The sequence below is a fragment of the Sebastes fasciatus genome, chromosome 12, assembly GCF_043250625.1.
Source record: "Sebastes fasciatus isolate fSebFas1 chromosome 12, fSebFas1.pri, whole genome shotgun sequence".
Classification (NCBI taxonomy): Eukaryota; Metazoa; Chordata; class Actinopteri; order Perciformes; family Sebastidae; genus Sebastes; species Sebastes fasciatus.
Genome location: NC_133806.1, coordinates 33927230 through 33950048, shown reverse-complemented (window position 1 = coordinate 33950048; position 22819 = coordinate 33927230). Strand labels below are relative to the sequence as shown.

At 43.0% G+C, this 22819-nt stretch overlaps 1 protein-coding gene across 9 annotated transcripts in view; it reads left to right on the top strand.

Moving 5' to 3' along the window:
* The first annotated feature begins 3151 nt into the window (after positions 1–3151).
* Positions 3152–22819, top strand: part of cep162 (centrosomal protein 162) — a 60636-nt gene continuing 40968 nt past the window's right edge. For 2 of the 9 annotated variants that reach the window (XM_074654818.1, XM_074654817.1), the window contains exons 1-7: positions 3864–3938; positions 5184–5225; positions 5786–5887; positions 9225–9342; positions 14259–14402; positions 14586–14763; positions 19883–19947. In XM_074654818.1, the coding sequence (XP_074510919.1) occupies positions 3903–3938; positions 5184–5225; positions 5786–5887; positions 9225–9342; positions 14259–14402; positions 14586–14763; positions 19883–19947 (685 nt within the window). In that variant the 5' untranslated portion in view covers positions 3864–3902. Of the gene's footprint in view, positions 3541–3863; positions 3939–5183; positions 5226–5785; positions 5888–9224; positions 9343–14258; positions 14403–14585; positions 14764–19882; positions 19948–22819 lie in introns of those variants that run through there. The other 7 variants (XM_074654816.1, XM_074654813.1, XM_074654815.1 and 4 more) reach the window with 6 other exon arrangements.

Here is a 22819-nt window from a genome sequence, read left to right as displayed (position 1 = left end):
GCACCCTGACATGTATATAGTAGGGCTGTCAATCGATTAAAATATTTAATCACAATTAATTGCATGATTGTCCGTAGTTAATCACGATTAATTTATTTTTCATCGGTTCAAAATGTACCTTAAAGGGAGATTTGTCAAGTATTTAATACTATTACATATTTAATACTTGTTGGAAATCAATGAACAACACAAAACAATGACAGATATTGATCCAGAAACCCTCACAGGTACTGCATTTAGTATAAAACAATATGCTCCAATCATAACATGGCAAACTGCAGCCCAACAGGCAACAACAGCTGTCAGTGTGTCAGTGTGCTGACTTGACTATGACTTGCCCCAAACTTTACGTTCTTTAAAGGGACTGTTTGTAACTTCTTACATGTATAAATCACCCGGGTCGGTGTCCCATGCGCGCTAGCGTGTGGCTACGCTGTTCAGACTCAGACTCCAACACAAACTACAGTGAAGCACCAAAACCTCTTGGTTGTATCTAGGGAAGCCCGTCTGTTAAACAGTTTTGGCCGCGGTCGGAGGACGTGAGGAGACCGTAGCTTTGGTCTCCAGGATTGGAGTCTCTGCTGTACTCTGCTCCTCTGCCTGCCTGCCTTGACTCACACAACGCGCGCGTTCTCGCTATTTCGCTCCACTCTCACGTGCATGTGCGCACACTCCACACTGCAGAATAGTTAGTTTAGTTCTGAGAATATCTAGTGAATGTTCAGTGGACGTTTGTGCAGAAATAACTGCTGCAGCTCCTCCAGACCATCAAAGGTTTCCCGTGTCTTGTGAAGTGACGGGGCTCCACAGAGAGAAACGTTATCGTCTCCGACCGGGTGCCGGAGGGAGACACCGGCACCCATAACGTTTCTCTGGGGCTGAAGCAGGATTCATGGAGAGACCTTCGTCTGGTCAGCTAACATTACTGCCAAGCAGTTGAAATATAGAGTGATATTGTGGTTTTAGCTGACGTGTGTCGCCTCACTGTTTTGAGCGATGCTCGTTCATGTCTATGTAGAGCGAGCAAGCGCGAGCCCGACTCTGACTTTCGTTGACTTAACAGCCACAGGTGTCGCTGTTAACAAGCATTTCTGATTCTTACAAACAGTCCCTTTAAGTTTTTATATTTCTGTCAACTTTCACTTTTATTCCACTACATTTCGAATATAAAATGAGTACTTTTACTCCAACACATTTCCCTTAAGCATATTCGTTACTATTGCAAGCAAGCAGGTTAGCTGAATCAGTGGTCCTATCCTGCAAGTTACATCATTCACGTGATGGGCAACAACTGAAAACAAAGTGCTCTCAAAGTCGTAGTTAAAGCTTCAGTAGTCAGTATATTTTTGGCATCATTGGGCAAAAATTCCATAATAACCTTTCAGCATATTGTAATTCAAGTGTTCTGAGAGAAAACTAGACTTCTGCTCCTCCTCATGACTCTGTTTTCAGGCTTTAGAACATCTAGCCCGAGACAGGTCATTTCATTGAGAGAGCGTTCCTATTGGCTGTGCTCCGGTCATGTAACAGGACCTTGGCGTTCCTTCAACCCATCTCAACAGATCTCAACATGGCTGCCGGGTCACAAACGTTCTCATTTTACAGCTAAACTGTGCACTACAAGATGATTCTGAAAACATCTGAGGAGAGAAATAGGCATTAACGTAACAGAATATTGATTCATATTTGATCAGCGCTGCCTAGTTTGACCGTTTGATCAGAGTTGGTGAGTGATTGACAGCCGGCTCTCATAGACGGCAGCTGGACAGCAGACCTCAGATCAGCTCTTACTGCTTGTTTTCCTCTGGTCTGAAATCTTACAGATGCCGTTAGGAGCACTAGAGGACACCAGAGGTCACAGAGGAACATGATTTTTTTCAGGTTACCTGTTTCATGTACTACTGTCAGGATATAGTGTAGTGATGTTACGTGCTGTGCCGAGGCTTCGGAACGTGTGTCGAGTAATCCAGGAAGTTTCCTGCGATGCGAGTATCGAGGCTTTTATTGTTTTAGACCAATGACGTCATTGATGACGTCCGAAGCCTCGCTGCCCGGCCGTACCGCTGACTGGTTCATGAAGTGGTTCAGATCTTCACTGGTTCAACCAATGCCACTTTCCAGAAGTGACACAGAACATTAATATTACCCCTCCTGCAATTATTATATTATATTACACTACACTACAATACAATTATTGACCAAAGGATTGGTTTACACACATAAGATGCATTACTCACAAAACAATTAGTTTATTATAAATGTATCTTATATACTCATAATATACTTACTAAATAGACATTTTATTATATATGATATATCTATAAATTGATTACATGGTAATAGATTTTTTTTCATTGTTTATAGTCATTCCCAACAGCCTTTACTGGCGCAAAATACAGTATATCACAGATCTGTGGTCGCAGTAGACCACAACCAGCACTGCTCCCAGTAGAGCACTTACACTTACACACCAAAAACTGACAAACTGACAATAACCTGATATTTTCAGGTGGATTTTCATTTAATTCTCACTGTGAAATATCATTTTCCACTTGTGCAATTTTGTTAATATTCAGTTTATTGTCAATACTGTATATACTGCTCCTATTTTTATACTTCCTATCTTTATGCTTGGTTCATATTTTGTTACACTTTGTTTAGCTCTTTTTTACTGTGTTAGCTGATGCATCTTGTTTTTTTGCACTATCCCCTTTGCTGCTGTACACTGCAAATGTCCCCACTGCAGGACTAATAAAGGAATATCTTATCTTATCTTATCTTATCACATGGTTAAGATCATATCTGCCTGTTTTACACTCTTTGACCACCAGGTGGTTTCGTGAGCACATGAAACCTCGAGCAATGAAGCCTTTTCCTAACCAATTTGCTGGAAAGCTTCAAAGCTTCATGAGGCTTCATCTCGCCATCACAAATATAGTGACCGTTTTATAAAAATAACTTTTTTTAATCATATCTGCTCCAATCTGGCCTACTTCAGCTTTAAGTGTCTTCCTTTGTCTCTGGAAGCTTTAGAACCATCTGTATGTTATTAATCTGGGCTCTGGTGGTGGTCAGTTGATCTTAAAGAACATGTTGTCCACCATCACAATAGCATGCTGATGGGAACTCAAGGGAGCCACACACTCTTTTATTCATCCACAAACCCCTCTCCCATTGGTTAGCACTTCTTATGACGCATTTCTTTCTAGCCAATCAGGTTGGTTTTGTGACCCGGGTTGGTGTTGCCGGGAACTGCCAGACACTCAAACCAGCAGACCAGCAGACCACCAAACCACCAAACCAGAGAAGGAGGAGGACGGTTCAACCATCAACCAGCAGACCACCAGACCAGAGGAGGAGGAGGACGGTTGAACCATCAATCAGCAGACCAGCAGACCACCAGACCAGAGGAGGAGGAGGACGGTTCAACCATCAACCAGTGGACCGCCATGGATGTGAGTTGTGTCAGTGTAAGGCTGATACATGGACGCTAGTGACGGTGTGTTGGTGTATTGGGTATTCCGCATGCAGTGGGAAAAGGTTCGCTTACTTTTTTATCCAGCTAACGTTACTAGCTAAGGAGATCAACTACTTAGCTAAGGTTACTGTTAGCTAAGTAGTAGTAGTAGTAGTAACACCGGCCTATAGGCAATACTTTCTTCAAAATAAAAGTGGGCGCTCACTTTACTAATGGTTACTGTCATCTATGCTTCACCAAGTGACCTACTGACATGAACTGGGTGGGGAGTACTTTGATGCACCGAATATAAATGTCTGGGTACATAAAACAAGTTATATCTATGCTATGGTAGGACTTTATTTTGACAGTTTGTACCGGAAGTTGTATTGGTTCATTCTATCTCCATGGCGCCGTGCTGTCAACGTCCCAACGTCTCTTCTTCATGTGTTTGAAAACACCAACCTGTTTTATAGTAGAGGTAGGCTGTTTTCGAAACCGCATACTATACTAGTAGTACGTACTGATTTGGCCAAAATGTAGTATGTAGTATGCAGTATGCGAACAAAAGCAAAATCTCCAGTATGCCAGAAATACCCGGATGACGTACTGATTTGGAAAAATTCTCCAGTATGCATCGGACCAGTCTATCTCGCCTACTGTATCCCACAATGCAAAGCGCCGGAACAGCACAGGCTACGGGTATAAAAACAAGCAGCCAAAAGCTGCTCTTTTTTTACGTTTTCTGTAGCCATTTCAACACTAAATTCACTTCTGAAAGTTTTTGAGGCGAGAAATCAACTGTAGATTATTAATATCGGCAGTTTTACGAAGTTAGATGGCGAATCGAACATTTGTTCCACCGTTGTCGGAGTTTAGAAGCTCCACAGAATACCGTGACAGCCAGCGAGCGCCTGCCCGGGTCGCTGCCAGCAAGCCGGGTAGTCACGCTCAGAGACCGCTATGAGCTGCTGGAGCTCTCTAGAGACCGGTCTGTAGACGAGAGGCTTTGATTTCCTTGTTGACGGATAGTTTGTTTAAATATCACAACACAGATGTCATTATAAATTAACAGGAACCTGTGTTTATTTGCCTTTTTTCGAGTTAAAAAGCTCCACAATCACCCGCGGGCGTAGCTCGCTGGAGAGCCGGCCAGTGACGCTCACAGAGCGGCTGCAGAGCAGCAGAGTGGCGAGGGAAGATGAGAGGAGAGGAAGAGGAGAGAGAAGAGGAGAGGGAAAGAGCAGCTTCTGACGGGGCAGAGAGGTTCCTGATGAGACAACATGACACTTTTTTAACATTTCTCTAATATCTGGAGGGAGATCAGTCCATTTGCTGTAACTGAAAAAGCAGTTTGAGTAAAGTAAACGTTGTGGATGAATGTTTTATATTTCCCGTCTCTCCTCGTTGATGATCCTGTTTGTCGGACTTCTTTATGAGCTGTCAGAATAAATAGTTTAAACCTGCAGTATCTTATAAAGTAAACACGCACAACATAAACAACAAAATCAAAGTTGTATTTTTTGATAATATTGTAATAGTGGTACAAGTTAGTTTTTTTGTCCTGTGCTTTAAGAGCTGGTTTGAAGGCTTAAGCCTCGTCTAGCATACTGCTAAATACATCACTTTAACTGTCACATACTGCATACTACTGAGGAACGCAGTATACAGTATATACTGTATACTGCGCTCCTCAGTAGTATGCAGTATGCGGTTTCGAAAACAGCCGTGGAGATGTTGTGGTGCTCTGTCTTCCGCTTTATTCATGGTGAGGTTAATAGGAAAGATTCGGCATGAGATGTTTCAGCGAGCAGCATTTTATTTCCGTCTAATGTCACCTTTTGATGAGTGCTTTACAGGAACTGACTCCTGGAAGAACTTGTGATCAAAACGAGGTCTCCTTTGTGTTCATGTTTTTTAACTAAAGAAATGAGAACTTGAAGGATTCCATAATAGTTCCTGTCATTTACAATCAAACATCCCGTCCACTAGACATGTCTTATCCAACTAAAGACAATTCTGTCAGTCGTAAAGTCTATTTTGTAGAACGTATTTAGAAATATTTGAGTGATATTTTTTCTGTGAAGAAACATAGTAGATATAGATATAATCACCAAGGAGGGAAGGTGTTCAATATTTAATTAAACTCAAATATATCAGTCATTTACCCCAAATGAATCGCTGCAGCAAATATGCCTACTGGTTATCTGTCACAACGATACACCTTATCACATTTAGGCATTTAACGCTTAAAGTATTTAATTACATTTGTTTGAACATACTGTATGCTACTTCCATGAGGTGTAATTCTCTTTGTCTTTATGCCAGTTGTCTGGGTTCCTATTGGCTGATGGAGTGGACAGTATCACTATGTCTCACAGACTGACCAAGGAGGAGCTGGATGAACAGTTTGAGCTGTTCCTGAAGGAGGTAATGTAAGATTATGTACAGGGCTACTGTGGTACTCTTCATAGATTATCATGCTGTCCATTTAGGATTGCATGAATCACACAGTAGGGAAACACTGATTCATCTGTACACATGCTTCACAAGGCCTTTTCAGACATGGAATATGCCAACATTGCTGGCTTCATCTGTCTGTTAAAGTGATGCCTTTCTGTCATTCAGACATAGATATATTTTACTACTCCTTTCACACCAATGACCAGGGTTATCTGACCCTTGTTCAACCCTCCTTTAGTCAATTCAAACCAAGCCAGTCAACCCGGGTTGAACCCTGGTCAGGACAGTTACGACCTGGGTCACAACCCGGGAGCAATGCATACCGATAAGTAATTACTTGATAATGTAATGAACAGGGACTGGGTTTTTTACTTTACAACAGAGAGAACAGGCGACAGATGGATCTTTTTGAAGGTTTATTTTGAAAGATAAAAAGTTTACAAGGTTACAAATTAGGGATGTCCATAATTAACCGTTTAACCGTTAACCGACATTAAGCATTTTAACCGATTAGTGCTATCGGTTAAAATAAATGTTAATAATTAACTCAAACGCTGAGCGGCTCAGAGGAGCGGCTCGTCTCTTTAAGGAGAAAAGCTGGTCCACCTTAAAAGCCCACCTTAAGAGGCGGAGCCGGAGTTGCAGGATACAGGAAGTCGGCTCCGGTCTCTGGCTCAATTGAGCGGAGCGGAGGAGTTGTAGTTTCATAGCATTTATTCACCGACAAATAAACTACACACACTGCTACACCTACGATCACAACTAGAACGCCACCAACAACCTCACACTCACCACCAACACACACACACGGTCTGTTGGAAACTGCTAACGTAGCACAAATACACACACTGTTTGTTGGCCACTCGCTAAAGTTATGCCGGGCAAACAAAATACGTTATGCCGGGCAGACACACAGCTGACAACCTGCTAAACTAAACTAAATGTGTGGTGGAGACTTTTACTGGGAAAGTGACTGCATGTCCGCGACACTACACGCAGCATCGTAGCTGCTAAGTTAACGCTCCCGGACGGTGAACTGGAGACTCCCGTCAACCAATATCTGTTGTGCTCCTGCAGCTGGTACACCGCTGCATGTGAGGCACAAAGGTTGTCGGTTAACGGTTAATAATCGGTTAACAAGGGTCGGTTATCGGTTAAGAAATTTGTTCAAAATGAGCATCCCTAATACAAATAGAAAATGTGTAAACATGCTTTAAAAACAGATGCGCGTACAGCTGGCAGTATTGTGAGGTGGTCGGCTTATTATTAACTTTCTGTGTATATTTCTGTGTGACGTAACAGCGGATGCCTCACTCGTTCAGCAGCCTTGTTATGGTTGTTAGGGTGGCTGTGGCTCAGAGGGTAGAGCAGGTCGTCCACCAATCGGAAGGTCAGTGGTTCGATCCCCGGCTGCTCTGGGTCACATGTCGATGTGTCCTCGAGCATCGGTGTGTGAATTAGGTCCTGAAGTTGTCACCTTAGCAGCCTCTGCCATCAGTGTATGACTGTGTGTGTGAATGGGTGAATGCTGACATGTAGTGTAAAGCGCTTTGAGTGGTCGGACCCTATAGAAAAGTGCTGTATAAATGTACGCTCCCAAGAAATAAGACAAACAAAGAAAAAGCAAGAAGCTGAGCTGGGCACCACTAAACAAAGCATGTAGTCAAAAAGATCTCCAATACAACGTGTAAAGGGTTAACTAATGTAGACGAGATCCACATGGGGATAGGTGAAATAGCAGCATCCTTGATGAGAGGCTGTTGAGATCTGATTGGACTAAAGTCCCTGCAGGCTTTTCAGAGCCAGGCGGCAACCTCCGGTTCTGAGAAGTGAAGCCAATGTGGAAGTGCTTTAAACCTGCATTCTTTCTAATAGCCAGCAGGAGGGGTCTTCCTCAATACAGCATAATGTTCATTTAGTAAATGATGGTCCCATATAGAGTCAGATAGACCATAAAGCAGGGGATGCTTTAGGGCAGGGCTACCTTGTGATTGACAGGTCTCTACCACGGTGTTGTCCGATCTGGGAGTTGTCCGTGTTTTCGTCTTACAGCTTTAACCCTTTCACAGTGTGTTTTCACTTCATCAAAGTTAATTATAACATTTTGGTCGCCTAAAAATGTCTTATTCAGCGTTCAGTTGTATTTAGCTCCACCCTCTTGTGTCACTTCTGGTTGCAAATAACCAAGACTCAAGGCTTCAAAACCGTAGTCCAGAAACCAATGGGTGACGTCACAGTGACTACATCTTATATACAGTCTATGGTCTGAGCTGGAGATACTTTCTGACTGCAGTTACAAGGCAAACCTGCTTTGTTGCAGGGATAGCGGGAGGCATTGCCACTGCTTTATTACTGCAGCACGCTAAACCATGCACAATGTCGACTAGTGGTTTTGATGGTGGACTATTCTGTGAAACTCCTACTAGGTCCGAACTAAACAACTTCAGAGGCACAAAGAAGCTAGACTGGAATGAGTGACCCTGAATTCTCACCAGTAGCAACATGGCAGCTGACTGCAAGCAGGGGTTAATCTGTCCAATCCACACCAGCTCCAACGCTCTTAAAAATGATAACACTGACTGATGTGAACTTCTCTTATTTAAAAGTGCCGTTAGCCTAGGTCTGTCAATGAATATTTTCAAGTATATATTTGAATAGAAAAAATCATATATTCAAAAAATAATATTAGATTGTGAAAAAAAAGCAGCACTACGGCGTCTCTCTGCCTCGCACGCACTGAATGCAGTGAAGGGAGTGAATAGATATTAAAATAGTTTGAACCTATGTGTTTTTTAAAACGATTATTCAAATGTCATACTTGTCCCATTTGACAGGCATAAAGTGCGATAGCAGAATGAGTATCTGACTCATGGTTTAATCTACACAGTCTTACAGTGGACAAAATACAAAACAAAAATGTAATTAAAGTAGTCCAGTGTTCCCAAACTAGGGGGCGGGGCAAGGCTAAATATCAATGATGCATTTTTGTACTGGCCTGTGGGCCTTTTTATCTACAAAAGGGGGTCCCTGCAGAAAAGGTTTGGGAACCACTGCGTTAGTCTAGCGTAGTTTTAAAATGTTTTTCCAGATGTTGTCATGTATGAAAAGACCCCGAATGAACACTGTAAGTGGACTAATTGATTACTATAAATAAGCAAATTATTTAAACGGCATCTGTTTAGGAATGATTCTGTCCCAAGCTTTTTGATCCATAGAAGCGGTTGATCACTGTAACCGTGATCACTATAAGCAGTTTCCACAATATCCTGAAAGCATCTCTGACTGAAACCTGATTTCCTGTCAGTCTGTTTCAGATGACTCTGACAAGCAGCCCGGTGCCAGAAGCAATCAGAAACCAGCCCAGAAACCAACAGTGTCTTGGTGGCAAGATGAGGAACACGGCGATGGAGGAACAGGGAGAGGTAATAGTGAGGAGAGGGTTCTCCATGATATATCACCCACCACACTGACTGAACATGTTAGCCTTTGTTAGCCTGGCACTTTTTCCACAATGAAAATGTGTCAGTTGCTGCAGTTGTGCCAGTGTTTAAGCTCAGCAGGAAGTGAGAGAAGATATGGGCATATGTTATAGCTTATCAGCTGGCAGTAATCAAATGCCCATGAAAGTAGTGTGCAGTGGAAAGACCAAATAGAGGTCACTGGCTCACTGGGGAATATATATCTATATATACATATATATACATATATATATATATAGATAGATAGATAGATAGATAGATAGATAGATAGATAGATAGATAGATAGATAGATAGATAGATAGATAGATAGATAGATAGATAGATAGATAGATAGATAGAGAGATAGATAGAGAGAGAGAGAGAGATTCTTTTTTTTGCTATAGATACATTATGTAAAATCGGTATGCAGGCATAGTCAACCACAGTTTATTCATAACTTTATTCAATATAAACTGGGAAAAAAAGTTCTGAAACTTGTGTTTGGTGGATTATTTCTTTGTTGTTACAATGCTAATTGGCATTGTATTTTACATCGTTGGAAAGCCTGTTTATTTACCTTCACAATGATGTCCAACTTGTAAGGATCATGCATTTGTGGGATGAGCAGCACAGCTGATTATGTGGGTAGCGCCCAAGAAAAATGTTCCAAAATGCTCTGCCAATGGTAAACAGTGTATTCTCATAAGGCTACCAGGAAGCCTGCAATGACTGCCCTTCACCGTCAGGCCCGTTTGCGCTGGTGTCGATAACACAGACAATGGAACCTGAACATGTGGGGGAATGTCATGTTCAGTGATGAGTCCAGGTTCTGTCTGTTAAAGTTGGATGGCAGGGTCAAAGTATGGAGACGACGCGGAGAACGCTATGCTGATTGTTGCAGCGATGGAGTAACAGCTTTTGGTGGGGGCAGTGTCATGGTGTGGGGGGGGCATCTCCCTCACTGGCAAAACAAGGCTTGTCATCATTGAAGGCCATCTCAATGCAGTGAGATATCGGGATGAGATTCTGCAGCCAGTGGCGATCCCATATCTCCACAATCTGGCACCTAACCATCCTCCAAGATGACAACGCCCCCCCCCACAGAGCCAGGGTTATCACAGACTACCTCCACAATGTGGGAGTAGAGAGAATGGAACGGCCTGCCAAGAGTCCACACCTCAACCCAATTCAACACTTGTAGGATCAGCTTGGGTGTGCTGTACGTGTTAGAGTGACCAACACAACCACGCTGGCTGACCTGCAACGAATCCTGGTTGAGGAATGGAACGCCATCCCACAGCAACGTGTGACCAGGTTGGTGACCAGCATCAGGAGGAGGTGCCAGGCTGTTGTAGCTGCGTATGGATCTTCCACCGCTACTGAGGCTCCTGACGGTGTATTAAATGAATAAAGTGTAAAATAGCCAATATGTCTTGTTTGTTCCTTGTTACTGATAGAGAGTTCAATCATCCAATCCACCAAACAACTCAAAACAAGAGTCAACACCAACAGGAGAATACACTGTTTACCATTGGGAGAGCATTTTGGCAAATTTTTCTTGGGTGCTACCCACATAATCAGCTGTGCTGCTCATCCCACAAATGCATGATCCTTACAAGTTGGACATCATTGTGAAGGTAAATAAACAGGCTTTCCAACCATGTAAAATACAATGACCATTAACATTGTAACAACAGAGAAATAATCCAACAAACACAAGTTTCCGAACTTTTTTTCCCCAGTTTGGATGTAATTACCAGTTGAATCTGCGTGGCTGAATTGACACAAACATGTAGTGCCACTGTTTATGTTGATATTAAGTATACTTGTACAGTAGATAAATGTAAACTGTCTACATCCGAATCTGAATTCAGTACTTTTGCTTTTGGTCTTTATCTGTTTAATAGCGTAATGATAATTTAGGTGTAAAGGTCCTGAAAACGTATTTTCTCAAAGAGCTTCTTACTATGAGGGATGTGTCCTACATGAGAATACTATTTTCTGCCAAAGTTAACACATTTCTATTTCGTCCTTACTGAACGCCAGAGGCAGTGCTTTAACACTGAGTATCTTCGTCTCACGCATGCGCAGGTCGAGTATTAATATCAACAAAGTCACGTGTGACCCCGATGACCCTGGTTAGGTATAAGTTTGTGTATCATCCACGAGATCAGTCCTATTTCATCTTCTCGCTTGTGCAACTACTGTGGTAGCATTAGCTTAAAAGCTAAATTATCTATGACTAAATCTCTTGGAGCTCGTCACCTGTAGCCTTGTGACCACCGGTCCAAGTTGCGGCGTTCGCCCTCCAAAGGCTTCGACAAGCTGCCCCTTAACATGGTGTTTGTTCACCGTTCGGTTCTCCGACAGCAACGGCAATCCTCGTCATCACCAGCGTGATAAGGACCATCTTCACATGTAAACATCAATCGGTGAGATCGATTTACATTGTTCTCTATAACGTTAACGTTACTGGCGGCTGTGGCTCAGAGGGTAGAGCAGGTTGTCCACCAATCGGAAGGTCGGTGGTTCGATCCCCGGCTGCTCCGGGTCACATGTCGATGTGTCCTTGAGCAAGACACTTAACCCCAAATTGCTCCCGGAGGCATAGCCATCGGTGTGTGAATGAGTATTTAGATTAAATCCTGATGGGCAAAGTTGGCACCTTAGTAGCCTCTGCCATCAGTGTATGAATGTGTGTGTGAATGGGTGAATACTGACATGTAGTGTAAAGCGCTTTGAGTGGTCGGAAGACTAGAAAAGCGCTATATAAGTCCAAGTCCATTTACCATCCATTTACCATTTTACTGTGTTCACAAGTAGCAGAGTGCTTAGCTCAAGCTAACTTAATTGTATACAAACGAGGGCGTGTCCGCTCGGCTTTTACCGATTTTCAACAACATTTTGTCAGTGAGGAGAGCGTCCCTGCTTCCCTCTCACTGTAACACTATACATTGCTTACTATAGCTTTTCTGTTTTTTCATAACGTTGCTGCCTTCACAGTAAGCAGAGTGCTCTCGCTCTGGCTAATCTGGTGGACTCCGATATTGACAGCTACTGTGCTAGTGAAGAGAGTGTTCTCGCTCCCCCCTCACTGCACTGACTGTTTACTGCCCGTTTTCAGTCAGCAGAGTGCTTTCGCTCAGACCGACTTAAGCGGCCCGCAGCAACTGGTGTGGCAGAGTTTTCTCTGTTGTCATCACTATGCTCAACTCTCCTGGCTGCAACACCTGTATGGCTCCTCTTCAACCTGAGGATGGCCAGGACCTTTGCCCCTCTTGTTCCGGCGTCGAACATCTGAGGGACGGCCTGTCAGAGGACCCGTGCGTGACTTGCAGCATCATAGTTTCCCCTGACGGGGCTCTGAGGCCAGAGGCCGATGCCCCCGACCCCAATGTTGGGTCACAGATGACCTCCTTTCTAAGGCCTGTGACACCGCGGCTTGCATGGGCTGCATCGGCAACTCCGTCTCTCACCTCATGCTTGCCCTCTCAGCCTCTCTGCAGCAGGCTGCTTTTGACGTTTCCTCCACCAGCCTCAGTGATGCATCACTGCAGGCGTTTCCCTGATGTCGAGGGAACTTGGACGTCTGATGTCCACTCTGGTTCAGACTGGTCACCAGGTTTTGGCTGGCGCAGTTGCCCTTGTCAGAGACATGTCGGAGGACCAGCCGTACTGTCCCAGTGGAACCAGGGCAGCTGTTTGGGACGGCTGCCTTACAGGTGCTTGAGCGGACTGTCCAAGCTGACCAGACCAGGCAGCAGTGCTGTCACCAAGGGAGAATGGTTCACATCCATGGTGTACAATTTATTATTTTAATAATAAATATCAATTCACTAAATTTATGTTATGTTATCTATGTATTAATTTGTTACATTTTGTTTTGCAAAGTTAGGAAAGTGTTTGATTCCAGCCTGATGTTGTCTTACACATAACAGAATGAACCAGTCACTTCCTCACAGTGAGGCCTACAGCTGATTAATTCAACACTGGTATCAGATCAGTACTCGGTATCGGCCGATACCCAAAGCCCAGGTATCACTATCGGTATAAAGACTGAAAAAGTGGGATTGGTGCATCCCTACCTGTAAGAGTTTCATTTCTTATCCATCGTGACATAAATGAGGACACATAAGGAAACTGTGACATTTTCACCATTTAGCGTGTGGTTTATTAAGGAAAAAAAAAAATGCCTCTGGCTGGAAAAGTAGAGAAAAAGTCAAGTAGGTTCTGACTGCACTGACAGATGGGGAGAGGAAGGATAATGTCCTAATTATTCACACTGTTTTCAGTCATATAGACCATTGTCAGGCGTCAAGGCTCGAGTCAAACACAGATTAATCCAGGTTTACAATTAGTACCCACCTGCAGCTGATATTTTTTGATAGACCAGTTACTAATTCCATACAATAGAAACAGAAATGTATAAAATCCCTGTGAGGATAAGGACTTTCGGGAAATGTTTCCTTAGATTTGGTAGCGACACAGCTACATGAGCGAACTGGAATATTTAATGCATTCCAATAAAATGTCTTTGCGATAAATACTGCCTTTGTGAAGTCCTGATGTTGTGATTGTGTCGGGTGTTGAACCCACTGCATGCTAATCTTTGGGGTCACAGTTAGTTGTTATGTATTTGTCCTCACGTACAACTTGTAGTACTAGTAGTGAGTACATGAAAAACAGGCAGTCCTCAGTGTTCAATGACAGCTGGCACAAGAGGAACAATTACACTAAAATAAATATCTGTAAGTATAATAAATATATGATCTATTTACAGTTCTTAGTCATAGTAGTCTAAGATTGTTCAGGTCAACTGATGTGGCGTGACCTTCATTCATTGAAACAAGGTTCACTTTTCTGTGACATTGTTCTCCAGGACTGCTGGGATCTGGGAAGACTTTCAGGAAGTCTTTGAGGAAGTCTATTCGAGTGGAGGAAGAGGATCCAGGAGACGCTGGTTTGAAGGAAGATGGGTTGGAAGAAGCAGCTGTTCTCAGCAGAGACAGTCTTGAGTCAGAGGGTGAGTCTGGGACAGCAGAGATGAATATTGGCTAGTAGTTTGTTGGATTACATTCCATAATGCATTTAAAACAACACTGGTTGTCTATGGCAAGGGTTTTCTAGACAGACACAACTAAGACACCCCTAGTAATATTTCAGTTCAGACGTATCACAGTTGTGCTCTCTTTATATGTGTGTGCAGACTCAGTGATGGTACCAGCTGCGAACACCACCAGTATTGGCTTGGACACTATAGAGGAAGAAGAGGAGAAAGCCAGGTTCTTTACCAAACTGGAGGCAGGAGCTTCATCAACTATAGATTACTCCAAGCTGAACAGAGAGCTGGACTCAACAAGTTCTACTGTTGGTCCTAACCTCAGGTATGCTGTAATATTACACCCACTAAGCACTAAAGGACAGAAGTAATCTGAACAGATCAATCATGAAGGTGTCTCACCACACTCGATGCTCTTTTTTAGAGACAATATATCCAAAAGACAAGAATCGAGATCAGGAGTGTGTAATGTTCTCTTGCAGATGCTATTAGCACCCAGGTGTCAGTATACTATTAGCACCCAGGTGTCAGTATACTAATTAGCACCCAGGTGTCAGTATACTATTAGCACCCATTAGCACCCAGGTGTCAGAATACTATTAGCACCCAGGTGTCAGTATACTATTAGCATCCAGGTGTCAGTATACTATTAGCACCCAGGTGTCAGTATACTATTAGCACCCAGGTGTCAGTATACTATTAGCACCCAGGTGTCAGTATACTATTAGCATCCAGGTGTCAGTATACTATTAGCACCCATTAGCATCCAGGTGTCAGAATACTATTAGCACCCAGGTGTCAGAATACTATTAGCACCCAGGTGTCAGTATACTATTAGCATCCAGGTGTCAGTATACTATTAGCACCCAGGTGTCAGTATACTATTAGCACCCATTAGCATCCAGGTGTCAGTATACTATTAGCATCCATTAGCACCCAGGTGTCAGAATACTATTAGCACCCAGGTGTCAGTATACTATTAGCATCCAGGTGTCAGTATACTATTAGCACCCATTAGCACCCAGGTGTCAGAATACTATTAGCATCCAGGTGTCAGTATACTATTAGCACCCATTAGCACCCAGGTGTCAGAATACTATTAGCACCCAGGTGTCAGTATACTATTAGCATCCAGGTGTCAGTATACTATTAGCACCCAGGTGTCAGAATACTATTAGCACCCAGGTGTCAGTATACTATTAGCATCCATTAGCACCCAGGTGTCAGAATACTATTAGCATCCAGGTGTCAGTATACTATTAGCACCCATTAGCACCCAGGTGTCAGAATACTATTAGCACCCATTAGCACCCAGGTGTCAGAATACTATTAGCACCCAGGTGTCAGTATACTATTAGCATCCAGGTGTCAGTATACTATTAGCATCCAGGTGTCAGAATACTATTAGCACCCAGGTGTCAGTATACTATTAGCATCCAGGTGTCAGTATACTATTAGCACCCATTAGCATCCAGGTGTCAGTATACTATTAGCATCCAGGTGTCAGTATACTATTAGCATCCAGGTGTCAGTATACTATTAGCACCCAGGTGTCAGTATACTATTAGCACCCATTAGCATCCAGGTGTCAGTATACTATTAGCATCCAGGTGTCAGTATACTATTAGCACCCATTAGCATCCAGGTGTCAGTATACTATTAGCATCCAGGTGTCAGTATACTATTAGCATCCAGGTGTCAGAATACTATTAGCAACCAAGTGTCAGAATACTATTAGCATCCAGGTGTCAGAATACTATTAGCATCCAGGTGTCAGTATACTATTAGCATCCAGGTGTCAGAATACTATTAGCACCCAGGTGTCAGTATACTATTAGCACCCAGGTGTCAGTATACTATTAGCACCCAAGGGAGGCCCCCCCCCCAGGGCAGTACTTAGCACCAGGTGTCAGTATACTATTAGCACCCAGGTGTCAGTATACTATTAGCATCCAGGTGTCAGTATACTATTAGCACCCATTAGCATCCAGGTGTCAGAATACTATTAGCACCCAGGTGTCAGAATACTATTAGCACCCAGGTGTCAGTATACTATTAGCATCCAGGTGTCAGTATACTATTAGCACCCAGGTGTCAGTATACTATTAGCACCCATTAGCATCCAGGTGTCAGTATACTATTAGCATCCATTAGCACCCAGGTGTCAGAATACTATTAGCACCCAGGTGTCAGTATACTATTAGCATCCAGGTGTCAGTATACTATTAGCACCCATTAGCACCCAGGTGTCAGAATACTATTAGCATCCAGGTGTCAGTATACTATTAGCACCCATTAGCACCCAGGTGTCAGAATACTATTAGCACCCAGGTGTCAGTATACTATTAGCATCCAGGTGTCAGTATACTATTAGCACCCAGGTGTCAGAATACTATTAGCACCCAGGTGTCAGTATACTATTAGCATCCATTAGCACCCAGGTGTCAGAATACTATTAGCATCCAGGTGTCAGTATACTATTAGCACCCATTAGCACCCAGGTGTCAGAATACTATTAGCACCCATTAGCACCCAGGTGTCAGAATACTATTAGCACCCAGGTGTCAGTATACTATTAGCATCCAGGTGTCAGTATACTATTAGCATCCAGGTGTCAGAACCCATTAGCATCCAGGTGTCAGTATACTATTAGCATCCAGGTGTCAGTATACTATTAGCATCCAGGTGTCAGTATACTATTAGCACCCAGGTGTCAGTATACTATTAGCACCCATTAGCATCCAGGTGTCAGTATACTATTAGCATCCAGGTGTCAGTATACTATTAGCACCCATTAGCATCCAGGTGTCAGTATACTATTAGCATCCAGGTGTCAGTATACTATTAGCATCCAGGTGTCAGAATACTATTAGCAACCAAGTGTCAGAATACTATTAGCATCCAGGTGTCAGAATACTATTAGCATCCAGGTGTCAGTATACTATTAGCATCCAGGTGTCAGAATACTATTAGCATCCAGGTGTCAGTATACTATTAGCACCCGGGGCAGAATAGCACCCCTGGGTGTGTATAGCATGGCAGAGACAAGCACCCAGGTGTCCGTTGCTAACAATATTTGCAAGTATTAGTAACTATTTGCACCCGAGCCCGGCACACATTAGATACTGTATGTGTATACTGTATTTTTCCTAAACCTAACCAAGTAGTTTTGGTGCCTAAACCTAACCAAACTGTGTAAATAATAATTAAAATACAGAAAATAAAAAGTCAACTAAATGAAAAATAAGCTTCTCACAGGACTTCAGCCCCGTTCTCCGGGATGTGAGTCCTGAGTTCGACCCATTCATCCATAACCTACTACTCGCATGTACTGCGTCGCTCTTTATTTTACTACTACTATTACCGGTGTAAATAGCCGAATAGCTGCTGTGTGACTATTCTCACCCGGGTGCGAATATATAAAAATAAAATGTAGAGTGAATTGTAAAGTTATATATAGACTATATAGACTTGTAAAGTTATTCTCTTGGAAATTCACTGGTGACAAGGGTCACATGATTTTCCTGCAAAATACCCTTGTCTGGTACAAAACAAGTCCTGTAATGTGATTATACAGACGTAGGCAAAGTTGTTGGTAACATTCCGTTAAAGAGAGAAAAACCCACAATGGTCACTGAAATAACTTGAAACTGACAAAAGTAATAATAAATAAAAATGTACTGAAAATGAACTAATGGAAATCAGATATTGTTTTTGAATTGTGGTTCAACAGAATCATTTTAAAAAACAAACTAATGAAACTGGCCAGGACAAAAATGATGGTACCCCTAGAAAAGATGTAAAATAATGTGACCATAGGGACATATTAAACTAAGGTGTGTCCTGTAATTAGCATCACAGGTATCTTCAAACTTGTAATCAGTCAGTCTGCCTATTTAAAGGGTGAAAAGTAGTCACTGTGCTGTTTGGCATCATGGTGTGTACCACACTGAACATGGACCACAGAAAGCTAAGGAGAGAGTTGTCTCAGGAGATCAGAAAGAACATTATAGACCTTCATGTTAAAGGTAAAGCTGCACATATTATTCAGAAGTTTAAAGTCCATGGGACTGTAGCCTACCTCCCTGGACGTGGCCGCAAGGGGAAAATTGATGACATATTGAAGAGACGGATAATACGAATGGTAACCAAAGAGCCCAGAACAACTTCCAAAGAGATTAGAGGTGAACTCCAAGGTCAAGGTACATCAGTGTCAGATCGCACCATCCGTCACTGTTTGAGCCAAAGTGGACTTAATGGAAGACAACCGAGGAGGACACCAAATCATAAAAAAGCGAGACTGGAATTTGCCAAAATGCATATTGACAAGCCACAAAGCTTCTGGGAGAATGTCCTTTGGACAGATGAGACAAAACTGGAGCTTTTTGGCAAGTCACATCAGCTCTATGTTCACAGACGCAAAAATGAAGCATCCAAAGAAAAGAACACTGTACCTAATGTGAAACATGGAGGAGGCTCGGTTATGTTATGGGGCTGCTTTGTTGCATCTGGCACAGGGTGTCTTGAATCTGTGCAGGGTGCAATGAAATCTCAAGACTATCAAGGCATTCTGGAGCGAAATGTGCTGCCCAGTGTCAGAAAGTTTGGTCTCAGTTGCAGGTCATGGGTCCTCAAACAGGATAATGACCCAAAACACACAGCTAAAAACACCCAAGAATGGCTAAGAACAAAACATTGGACTATTCTGAAGTGGCCTTCTATGAGCCCTGATCTAAATCCTATTGAACATCTGTGGAAGGAGCTGAAACATGCAGTCTGGAGAAGGCACCCTTCAAACCTGAGACAGCTGGAGCAGTTTGCTCACGAGGAGTGGGCCAACATACCTGTCAACAGGTGCAGAAGTCTCATTGAGAGTTACAGAAATCACTTGATTGCAGTGATTGCCTCAAAAGGTTGTGCAACAAAATATTAAGTTAATGTTACCATCATTTTTGTCTAGGCCAGTTTCATTAGTTTGTTTTTTTAAATGATTCTGCTGAACCATAATTCAAAAACAATATCTGATTTTCATTAGTTAATTTTCAGTGAATTTTTATTTATTATTACTTTTGTCAGTTTCAAGTTATTTCAGTGACCATTGTGGGTTTTTCTCTCTTTAACGGAACGTTACCAACAACTTTGCCTACGTCTGTAGCTAAAATGCTGTTACGAAGTATGAGTTTCATTGCTGAGGATCATGGTAAATATTTGACTACCCTCTTCCCTCTGGGATGTTGGCTCTGAATGGGGCTTAGATGTTACTTTTTTAACAGTTCTTCAGCCCTTGACAGATGTACCAAAAGTTAAGCTTGGGCAGTGGGATTGCATACTAACAGACCTCATGCTTGCTTATGGGGTGAATGATTAGTGTCTTTGCTGCTGCTCTGCTCTTGAAGATCAACTTTGTGACTGTAAAGTAATGAGGATGCATATCCTCCCACCAGGAGAGCTGAGGAAGCAGTGGAGCAGAGGGATGATGATCAGAGGAAGACAGTCAGAGAGTCTCCAGGTAAGAGTAATAAACCCTTAGCAAACCTCTCTTTCTCTGTTTTCTTTATCTCTCTTTCACACCAATGACCAGGGTTAGACCAGGGTTATCTGACCCATGTTCAACCCTTCTTTTGTCAATTCAAACCAATTTGTCAATTCAATTTAATCCATGGTCAGGTCAATTCAGAAAAGACCTGGGTCAGGACCTGGGTCGGGGACCTGGGTCAGGACCTGGGTCAAGACCTGGGTCAGGACAATTCAGATAGGACCTGGGTCAGGACAATTCAAATAGGACCTGGGTCAGGACCTGGGTCAGGACAATTCAGATAGGACCTGGGTCAGGACAATTCAAATAGGACCTGGGTCAGGACCTGGGTCAGGACAATTCAGATAGGACCTGGGTCAGGACAATTCAAATAGGACCTGGGTCAGGACCTGGGTCAGGACAATTCAAATAGGACCTGGGTCAGGACCTGGGTCAGGACAATTCAGATAGGACCTGGGTCAGGACAATTCAAATAGGACCTGGGTCAGGACCTGGGTCAGGACAATTCAAATAGGACCTGGGTCAGGACAATTCAGATAGGACCTGGGTCAGGACAATTCAAATTCAATTCAATTAAATTGGAGAGAGAGAGAGAGAGAGAGAGAGAGAGAGAGAGATAGGACTGATAACACAAAACCAATAGTGGTGGATGGAAAGAGTGATAATACAACTATCGGAATTGATATCATTGGGTCGTCCCCAGACGGGCTTTCAAGTGGAGTTTCCAGCTGTCTCAGTCCACCATACATCTGGCTAGCTCGCCAGCACTGTCCAGCATCTCTCCTCAGTACGTCCATGTATGTTGGTGTGGGACGTCCCTGTGATCGATACCCGTGCGTTGGTTTACGCAGCATCAGCATGCTTGCTGGGAGTTCTTGATGTCTTTGGCAGTGACTGAGAAGTGTTATTCTCCAGGCTGCCACATTGTCATTAAGTGTTGGTAATCCCTCGTTAGCATTGGTAGTCCCTCGTACAGACGTAGTTAATTAATGATGGTAGCAGTTGGTGTCAAGCAGGCACCGGACGCGGTAGCAGATGCAGCCACAATACCGGAGACCACCAAGATCCAGGTGAAACCCCGCTCCAAGTGTACCCCTGCTCCAGGTATAACCTCGCTCCCGGTGTGATCCCGCTCCAGGTATGACCTCGCTCCAGGTGTGATCCCGCTCCACGGTTAGCTGCGAGACAAGGAGGCACAAGGACTCCCGGGGAGGAATGAAGTTAGTAACAACATGGACATGGGACATGAGTATATACAGAAGGAGAGGGGAGCTCAGTGTGTCATAGGAAGTCCCCCGGCAGTCTAGGTCTATAGCAGCTTAAGTATAAGCGTTATCAAAGAGGAAAGTCTTTAGCCTACTCTTAAATGTAGAGACGGTGTCTGCCTCCCGGACTGAAACTGGGAGCTGGTTCCAGAGAAGAGGAGCTTGATAGCTGAAGGCTCTCGCTCCCATTCTACTTTTGGAGACTCTAGGAACCTCAAGTAACCCTGCATTCTTTGAGCGCAGTGCTCTAGTGGGGTAGTAGGGTACTATGAGCTCTTTAAGATATGATGGGGCCTGACCGTTTAGCGCTTTGTAGTTGAGGAGGACGATTTTAAAATCTATTCTGGATTTTACAGGCAGCCAGTGTAGAGAAGCTAATACAGGCGTAATATGATCTCTTTTTCTAGTTCTTGTCAGTACACGTGCTGCAGCATTCTGGATCAACTGGAGAGTCTTAAGAGACTTATTGGAGCAGCCTGATAATAAGGAATTGCAGTAATCGAGTCTAGAGGTAACAAATGCATGGACTAATTTTTCTGCATCATTTTGACACAGGATGTGCCTGATCTTCACAATGTTACGTAGATGAAAGAAGGCAGTCCGTGAGGTTTGTTTTATGTGAGAGTTAAAGGACATATCCTGATCGAAGACAACTCCCAGATTCCTTACGGTGGTGTTGGAGGCCAGGGCAATGCCATCTAGAGTAACTATATCATTAGATAATTTGTTTCGGAGGCGCTCAGGGCCTAGTACAATAACTTCAGTTTTGTCTGAGTTTAACATCAGGAAATTGCAGGTCATCCAGGTTTTTATGTCCTTAAGGCATGCTTGAAGTTTAGTTAACTGGTTTGTTTCGTCTGGCTTGATCGATAGATATAATTGGGTATCATCTGCATAACAATGAAAGTTTATGGAGTGTTTTCTAATAACATTGCCTAAGGGAAGCATATATAAGGTAAATAGAATTGGTCCAAGTACAGAACCCTGTGGAACTCCGTGACTAACTTTGGCGTGCATGGAGGACTCATCGTTGACATGTACAAACTGAGATCGATCTGATAAATAGGACTTAAACCAACTTAGTGCAGTTCCTTTAATGACAATTACATTTTCCAGTCTTTGTAATAGGATGTGATGGTCAATGGTGTCGAAAGCAGCACTGAGATCTAGCAAGACAAGTACAGAGACAAGTCCTTTGTCCGATGCCATTAGAAGGTCATTTGTAATTTTCACTAGTGCTGTCTCTGTGCTATGGTGCATTCTAAATCCTTTTTAAGAAGAGGTTTAATTACAGCTACTTTAAAGGACTGTGGTACATAGCCTGTTAGTAAAGACACATTGATCATATCCAGTAAAGAGGTGCTAACTAAAGGTAAAACTTCTTTAAGCAGTCTAGTTGGAATAGGGTCTAGGAGACAGGTAGATGATTTAGATGAAGAGATCAGTGAAGTCAGTTTGTGGAGATCGATAGGAGAAAAGCAGTCTAAATATATATCAGGTTGTACAGCTGTGTCTAAGGTTCCTAAGTTTGAGGATAAATTGGTACCAGTTGACGGTAGGAGGTGATTAATTTTGTCTCT